Here is an 8,899-nt window from a genome sequence, read left to right as displayed (position 1 = left end):
ATATGTTATATATATATATATATATATATATATATATATATATATATATATATATATATATATATATATATATATTTTTTTTTTTATTTATTTTTTTTTTTTGTCAAATATGAGTGCATACTTTACTTTCAGTGACCTTTATTTGTAGTATTGATGTCATACACAGAAGTGTCTTTCTCACACAGCAGCCACACACAGGCAGCATCACAGAAATAGAGGCTGACAGTTCTTTTGATGTACTACATATCTTTTTTAACCTGTCTACCTGTATGAGTGAACATGGCATCAAAAAGATGGAGATTACCTTTATCTACACTGTGCTGACTGACTGCCATTTCCATCCACGCTGTAGTACACATCCACCAGTGAGACAGAATTAGATTGTTTGTTTTCACCACTCATTCTTAACACTAAATGAAGAGATATTGTTGGTGTAACGTGAAGGTGTATTTGAGGGAGAGCCTGTATGTGAGCAGTCTGTGTTGCCTTACTTTTGCCTGTTTACTTGAGGATTTTATGACCTTTGCTCCACCTACTGTAAAAACATCATATGAATATGCAAAGTATGCCAAAGGCAATTCTCAGCAGCAGCATCCTCACTGGATGACATTCAGAGCCCACAGTACAGGCCCTCTCTGCCCTCAGATGCATGCTGAGTTACTGATGAGTCAAAGAGAACTTATCATAAACAATTATTCTTCCTTTTCTGCTGCATTTCCGGCAGAGCTTTTGCAGTGAAGGCATACTGCTGCCCTACAAATGTTTGTGAAAAATGCATGTGTAATACATTGTCCCATGCAGATATGTTTTAAGACATATATAAATGTTCTCCTTTTAATATTTGGTATGATATGGTTTTTGTACAAAAAAATAAATAAATTACAAGTTGCATACTGGACCATGATTGGCTTCCAGACTGTGATCATGCTACTTATATGTCTTAATCTCTGACTTAAGGTGACCAAAGAAAACCTTTTCCCCCTTCAGATAATGCAAAAACAGCCTTCTAGTGTCAAACTCTGCCCATACATCATGGCGTTCTCTCTGCTTTGTAACACATTAGTGATTCAACCTACACTAAAGCATCAAAGCGTACTGTTGCTGTTGTAAAATCCTCTTGCAACAGGAAGTGAAATTTCACTGCCAGAGGCAACAGCAGGGTGTTCTTCAGAAAAAAAAAAAGAGGAAATGGAGAGTTACAATGAGCACCAACACTCAGTACTGAAGAGGTAAAGAGTGCCATCTACTGAAGCTCACATACTCAATAGAAAATCCAAGAGAAAACATTTCTTAAACTGACAAATGCCTTTAGAGTAATGCTTCTTAGAGGTACCAGTGGTCTGCAATAGGGGGCTCGCAGGCCAAAGTGAATACAGAAATAAATAAATTAATAAATAAATACTTTGATAACGGATGGTGCTGAAATAGATCTCAGTCATACCAGCAACAGTTACTCACATAATTACTTCCTCATAAGTGATTGTGTCTACAAAATAAAACACTTTATTTCGTGTTGAATTGCGAGCTTGTACTTTGAAAAGAAAGATATTTAAAAGAGTCTGTGGCTTGCTTGAGACACCTTTTTAAGAAAAGCCTCAGAAAACGTGAATTCCCTGAATGAGAAGCTCAGGACTTTCCGCTGCCTGGAGATACTGGGGAAATGAAAATACGTGTCCATAGTTTGATGGATGTGGATTCATCGCCGGGACGCACACACTCCGGCACATGCTTTATTGTGAGAATGTGTAACACTCTCTTCATAGTTAATTTGTTGAAGAGGGAAAAAAACATGTTCAAGCAAGGGAACCAAACACACAACCCTCTGATTGAAAGGCCTGTGCACTACTGGCCAAGCTAACCAGACAGCCAAACTTTTATGACGACCCCTGACCTACAGCATTTATAACACAACACATTTGAAACAACACATATATCAAAACTGCATTATGACGATGACTCCGTTTCAACAATTCACTACCACATCGGGACATAGAGGCCTGACTCTCGCGAGCGTTCCCTGCCGTTGCTGCTGCAGAGCTCCACACAGCTCTGTTCTCTAGTATATTTATTAATTCCGAATGTGTTGCATGTTCAAATTGCACCTTCCACGTTTTAAATCGATTGGATAAACAAATCAGAATTAAATTGTGAATATCTGTACATGTGCAAAGTTTCCAAGGTTTTATGCACTTGCAAAAAAAGAGTAGGTTGGATAAGAGTCTCTGAAAGAGTTGTGCTTGTCAGTTTGAGAATCTCGATTAGCAGAGATGGGAGATGCTGGGTGCTGTGGTGTTGTGGAGCCTGATGGCTGATGGCATGAAATAGCACCCTAAGCACTTTAAGGCGCGAGGCTGGATTAGTCTGTGACTAAAAGTGCTCCTGAGCTGCCTCAGCTCAACATAGAGAGAATGAGAGGGGGTTGTCCATGATGTCTTTCAGGTTCCCTCTCATCCTCCTTTTAGCCACTGCCTCCACACTTTAAAGTTCCATCCCCACCGCCGAGCTAGCCTTCTTCACCAGCTTGCCCAGTTTGTTGGTGCCACAAGTCCCGATGCCACCTCCTCACCATACCACAGCACAGACCATGGCACTGGCCACTACAGACTGGAAGAACATTCATAACAGCCTTTGAGCTATATGCTAACATCAACGTGCTAACATACCCACAATGCCAACATGCTAATGATTAATTAGAAATATTTGCCAGGTTCACCATCATAGTTTAGCCTGTTAGCATACTAACATTAATTAGCTAATTAGCAGGTAGGCCCTATTCTTTGGTTATAGTTGATGGTGGCAGTACAGGAAAAATTAAGGGATCAGTAATTCATCATTAGGGAACGATGTATGCCAGAATTTTATGCCAATCTATTGAGTAGTTGTTAAGATATGTCACTTAAGAACTAAAAAGAACAACCTGCTGGTGGTGCCAATTTGTCAGGGGCGGTGATCCCCAAGTAGGCTTCCCAAGTAGGTCCTTCCGGGACCATGAATATCTGTGTGCAAATTTACTACAGTCCATCCAGTTGTTGTTGAGTTTCTGACTGACATTGCCATTCTTAGAGCCACACAGTTGGCATGGATGAAAATGGAAAAAAAGGAGGCCTCCAATATCTCTGTAGTACTGAATTAATACACGAGATCACCAAGGTCATTAGAATTTATCCTCCAGGGATATCTGCAGGACATAGCAATGCAATTTAACGACAATCCAGTCAATCGTTGCTGAGATATTTAAGTCCAAAGTAGTGGACTGACATTGCCATAGATCCACGCTGCTACTGAGGTTAAAAATATACAGCAAACAAAAGTCCATAGAACTAGGTGCAAACATTTGAACTGATAGTGCATGACTGTGAATGCTTGTCAGATTCTGCAGCCTTGAAGCTGGTTAAATTGAAGGTGTGTGTAGCCAGCTGTGCAGCCATGGTGAAAATATTCTTTTTCAATACGAGCTTGGGTTTACTTGACCTTAATAGAGCTGGGGTGTGCTGGCTGGATGTGTAGCTTTGGGATCTATCAGTCAATACACATACTGTATGTATATTTATTTTTCAGATCCGCGCTGGTAACTTGCACATCAAAGTCTCTGCTCTGAAACATTAATCATTTTGACTGATAAAAATCCACAGTTAGCATATTTTAGGGGCGATAAGCCTGTAAGATATAAGGGAAATGTTTCCATGATGCAATATCTAGCCTTAAATGGAAGTTCAGGGTCAGTGAATGATGAATAGAAGAGTAGACTGTTGCTCTGGTTTGTTAGCATGGCAAGAAGTGTTTAGAAGTGGCCACTAAAAGATGCATATGAATAAATGCTTCTACAGGCATGCCAGTGCGAAGATATTAGGTATCCTCAAAATACTAAATATTAGGAAGTTATAAATTCATGCTCCAGTTATTTCACCGCACAAAATCCTCTTTAAACAGCCCCCACTCATGACTCAAGCAGATTTAATGATACTCACTTAAATAAGCAGGGATCACAGCTTTATTAGCCACGAGTCTCATTTCACAGTTCTTACTCTCTCCCAAACTGACACACAGACAGTACCTGCACTCGTTGTATGTGTCACAGTGCTTCTCAGAAACATCGATGGCCCTCAAAGCAATGAGATAAATTTCAAAGCAGAAGTTGGAGCTGATTTACCCATTTCCATATTAGGAGGAACACAGATTACACACAGAATATGGGAAGTAAAACGAGAGTAAATTTGCACTAGTCATGTTCCTGTAAACTCTCCTGTTTTTCAAATTTGGAAATTTTCAGTGCTGCAGTACAATTTAAGGTTCAGTGCAAAGTTTATTCCATGTGACTTTAAAATAGGAGTGAAAATGTTACAAATGGTTGGCATTGTAAACTGGATTTTTACAAAGTTATATTGTTTTATTTTAACAAAACAGGAACAAATAGCTTGAGGAAATGTATGTGAAAGTATTCTGCTATTTTTAATGCCATAATTATAATAATAATTGCTTGGGAGGATTTGTCCCTTTTGATGTAATTAGAATTACAACAGAAAACTACAACCCAGATATGATCCTGGACAAATTAGTAGATTATGCAACAAGAGGGACAGAAGACCCATTTTCTGTAAAATTCAGGTAAAACAGGAAAAACATGAGGGAGTAACTCACCAGAAGTCTTTGCCCATTAATTTTCAGTCTGTTAACAGTGGTAGCACATTCTTGCATTTTGTTCTGAGGGCAGTAAACACATATTGATTTAGTTTCCTGATCTGACACAGATTAACTAAATTTCATTTCATAATACATGTCTTCTGTTTATTTTAACACTTGCTTGAGCTGCATATGTACAGCATGAATGAAAAGAAATAGTCAAATGTGAGATGACACATTTTCCACATACACATATTGGGTAAAATGAACTTTTAAATGATGAGAAAATAGGTTAACATGTCATCTTACATCCATTGATTTTCTGATAGTGCCTTATTTTGTATCTTATTTTTCTTGTACTCACCTTGCACATAAAGAAGACTACTTGTGCCTGGTCCCATCCCTCACATTCCTCTCTGGACGGCAGGTTCATTTTTTTCTCAACAGGGTACCTCTGAGCGGGAGTGTGCTTTTGGAAGTACAGCAATAGACTGACCTGTCATGCATCGCGGCTCCAGCCCACCAGCCAGCTTCAAAAGGGAGAAGTACACACAGGGAGGTCACCTCATTAAAACCAGCACATATTCTCCGTCTCCCCTTCCTTCATCCATAAGTAATGTGGCAATTCAATGTATTTTCTCAAAAATCTAAACTTGTCCCCTAAGTTGCATTGAGGCATCTACAAAAGGGAAGCAGGAACTTCCTCAAAGTCATTATTTATAAAAGCCTTAAGAAACAAAAGTGTCATAATAGAGTGTGACTTTATTAACTCCTTCCAGCTCGGGCACGCATCCTTCACGCTGAGCCAGATTGTGTAATTTATTGTACATTTTATTTTATTTTAAGGTGCAAGACTATTGAGGCTCAAATATCCAGTTGGTGGAAAGATTGCTGTGATAATAAAGCAGTCTTTAATGAAAAGTCCTATGTAGAGAGTGCGTTCATTCAACTTTTGGAAATATTCATTAACACAGGAAATGGGGTGTTTTTTTGTTGAGTAGTATCTCTGATACAATAAATATGACTGTGATCAGGCATGTCAGGAGAAAGAGAGATCTAAAAATATGATACTAGACTTTAAATTATATAGATTTGCTCTGTTTCATCAGACTAAGCCATGCGGTGTCAAGAGATAACAAAGCACTCCTGTCAAATTTGAGAATCTAAATGTTATTTTTGTACCAGTCAGTAGCCTATTTAAAATATGAGTAAGCAAGACTGGATGTCTCAGGTTTACAAGAAGGACAGACAAGTAACTAACTTGTGATTTAAAATGTATATATGAGATGTGATGGAGATCATCTCATCTCTTTCATAAACTTTTTGGCTTCTTGGGGGCAACCTGGCAAATGTTAGTCTAGTATTCACCCTCCTTTTAGCTCTGTTTTGGTCTCCACAAGACAATATGTAACTTTTACACTTGTTTTTTTGTGCGGATTGAACAAATAAGGCAGTGTGTAATTAGTGAGCTTTTAAAATGCCAGTGGATTTTGTTAGTGTTGGACAGACCCTGGCTGTTTCCCAATTTCCAGTTCTTGTGCTAAACAAAGCTAACATTACCATGCAGACATGAGAGTACCATCGGGAGTGTATCAATGTTCCTAGGGCCCTATGTTTCCCAGTTCAATATTCTCTTATCTTATCTCTTATGTGGCTGAACAGAACTCTTTTCTCTCTTTTCTTCTTTTCTCTTCATGAGAAAATTCATGCTTTGTGCGTATGTCTGAGCTCAAGTGAAGGCAGTTAGCTTAGCATGCCTACCAGCACCTGCAAAGCTCACTAATGAACACATTTAAAGTACACAAACAGGAATCTTAAAACAAAAAGTTGTCATGAAAAGACTAACATGTTGTTTCTTTTTTCTCTTTTTTCTTCTTCAGTGGCCAGGCTCTGTGACCTCAAATCAGTGAGCATTATCGGTAAGCTAATCACCTCCTGGCTCTGGCCCCATACTCAAAAAACAAGACCCAGTCATGAGAGTGGTATCCATCTTCTCATCTAACTCTTAACAAGAAAGTCAAATATTTCTCAAAATGTCAAACAATTCTGTTAAGGCAAGAACTGAGGATGATCATGATGAATAGGACCCTTTGTGGTCTGAAACAATGTGTGTTAAACATCTCAAACTTCAGACGTGTCCCTTTTCTAGATGAAAGATTGCAATTGCTATTTTCCAATTATTTTCAGTAATAGTGTGCATGTGTTTGAACCTCTCATTATCCAATAGTAAATTGAAAACTCCCTAGATAATGAATACAACTTTAAAGCACAGCCGCACACTTCCTTAACACATGCAAATCAATGAAGAAGTACAGCCAATAAAGCAAAAGGAAACCATTACTTCTTTTTATACCACTTTGTTTTGTTAGTGGGTGATTGCTTCAGTACAGCCTTTTGCTTTGTTATGAAGCATTCTCAACCTGAAATATTGATGATACAAAACAGCAACGCTTCAGCAAGAAAACTGGATAATAAGACTTACCTTCAGGCTGTGTTTTTTCCTCCCTTTTTGATGCTCTGTTGAGTATTGATTGCAAAATATTTAATGCAGAAGGCCTATTGGACCTGGCACGTTTTGACAACATATGGGAACCGACACAAGAAAACAGTGCTGTCAAAGCGATGCTGTCTGCTCCAAGCATCGCAGTGTTGACTTTAGTGTCAGTGTTTCATCATTAAAATTTTTTCTATCTATCTTGCTCTAGATCATTAGATAGATGAGGAAGACACTTTTTAACCCCTTGTCATCCAACTTTTTTTCTTAAGTAGTGTGTTTGTAATGGCAAACCCCTGCATTTTAGCGTCTCTTAGGTAATTATTTTAGGATTTTGTTCTAACCAATCCCACTTCCAGCAGCAGCAGCAGCAGCAGTGTTAAAAAGCTAAAAGCTAAATAAATCTGAATAACTGGCGGCATGCTACCCTCCCAGCATCGAACTTAGCAACTAGCTAGTGAGCTAAGTTGAGCATTTAGCATCTGAAGAGCCTTATATCTTTCTCAGGCGTTGGTGGAGAGCAAATATTAAACTTACATTTGTCAAGTTGTAATACCTTCATGCTGATTTTCCCATATTAGTGAGCATTATCTACTAAATAACAAGTACATCAAAATTGTACTGCTTGAATAAATGCACTTGGTATTATGCACTAATTACTATCAACTGGATGTATTTAGCATTGTTCTATACACATTTCCCTAAAATTCAACCTGCCAAATTTAGATTTTGGGACGAAATAAAGTCCCAACTTTAGCTGTGACATTGTCCTTTCTGAACGAGATCGACTATGTGCGATGATTCTAAACAATTATGAATGAAGAAAGTTAGATGAGACATTGGTTCATTGCTCTTGCAGTGAATGCTGCTGGCAGTGTAAGAGCCATTTGTCTTAGTGATGGTGGAATTTCATCGGTCTCTGTTTGGAAGGGGGCCAGCACCCTCGTATACAGCTGAGTGACTGGGGGGGGTAAATAGTCAAACAATTAGTCACGTCTGCCCTGTGACACCTGTTAACCCTCAGAACTCCATGCTAATGAGAGCAGTGTAATAAATTCTGTCTAGCTGACAGAGGCAAGTTGTGCTCATTAAAGTGAAGAAATAAACAGAGGCCTTGGTAATTAGATGTAGAATCAAGGCCTGTAATGATATTATTTTCTCCTTTGCCTAAATCAACAAATCATTCCTATTTGGTCTACTGAAGCAGATGCATTATTGCAGATAATTACAGAAAAGTGACATTTAAACCTTTTCTGTCACATTGTTGACCGCTGTAGCAGTGAAATCAAAACAAAACGAGGCAATGAGTCATGATTCAATTAGCTCTTTGGAAACAAAAAACTAAAGGCATAGATGAGTTAAGCAGATTCAATCTATTTTCAGTTTGCGTTCCCTAACCCCTGCATCTGCAATTCTTCTCCCTGCATCCATGTTTCTAATCGTCAATGGCTTTCCTATACAGCATCTCTCTTTGTGCAAAGGCCGTGTATGTGCTTGTGGGATCTCAGGGTAAATGCCCACAAAGGCTCTCATTTTAGGCAGTAAGCTAATTAAAGTAGTGGAGCAGATGGTAAGGGCTTGGTCTGGACATAATGAGACGGTGAGTGGCGAGACGAACCGGACATGGCAGGACAGCTGTGAGGGGTTTGTGAGGTGACCAGAATTCAGGCATTTCCCAGGAGAGAGGCTTTGCTCCAGTCAAGAACTGCATGAAAACTTCCTCCAAACATGTGTTTGCAGAACAACTTTAACTGGAAGTGAATAATACCATGCCAGCAGGGTGTT

At 38.8% G+C, this 8,899-nt stretch overlaps 2 protein-coding genes across 4 annotated transcripts in view; both read right to left on the bottom strand.

The window, feature by feature from the left end:
* The window catches only part of blnk (B cell linker), a 23,185-nt gene extending 17,896 nt beyond the window's left edge, over positions 1-5,289 (bottom strand). For 2 of the 3 annotated variants that reach the window (XM_046070068.1, XM_046070069.1), the window contains exons 1-2: positions 4,985-5,289; positions 4,639-4,701 (exon numbers count right to left, since the gene is read on the bottom strand). In XM_046070068.1, coding sequence (XP_045926024.1) covers positions 4,639-4,701; positions 4,985-5,053 — 132 coding nt within the window. In that variant the 5' untranslated portion in view covers positions 5,054-5,289. Of the gene's footprint in view, positions 1-4,638; positions 4,702-4,984 lie in introns of those variants that run through there. The other variant, XM_046070070.1, reaches the window with a different exon arrangement.
* Positions 1-8,899, bottom strand: part of btaf1 (BTAF1 RNA polymerase II, B-TFIID transcription factor-associated) — a gene marked incomplete at its 5' end in the record, with an annotated part of 442,252 nt that overhangs the window by 69,903 nt on the left and 363,450 nt on the right.

The sequence above is a fragment of the Micropterus dolomieu genome, linkage group LG15 (assembly GCF_021292245.1).
Source record: "Micropterus dolomieu isolate WLL.071019.BEF.003 ecotype Adirondacks linkage group LG15, ASM2129224v1, whole genome shotgun sequence".
In the NCBI taxonomy this organism is placed as follows: Eukaryota; Metazoa; Chordata; class Actinopteri; order Centrarchiformes; family Centrarchidae; genus Micropterus; species Micropterus dolomieu.
This window is presented reverse-complemented; position numbering and strand designations above follow the sequence as displayed.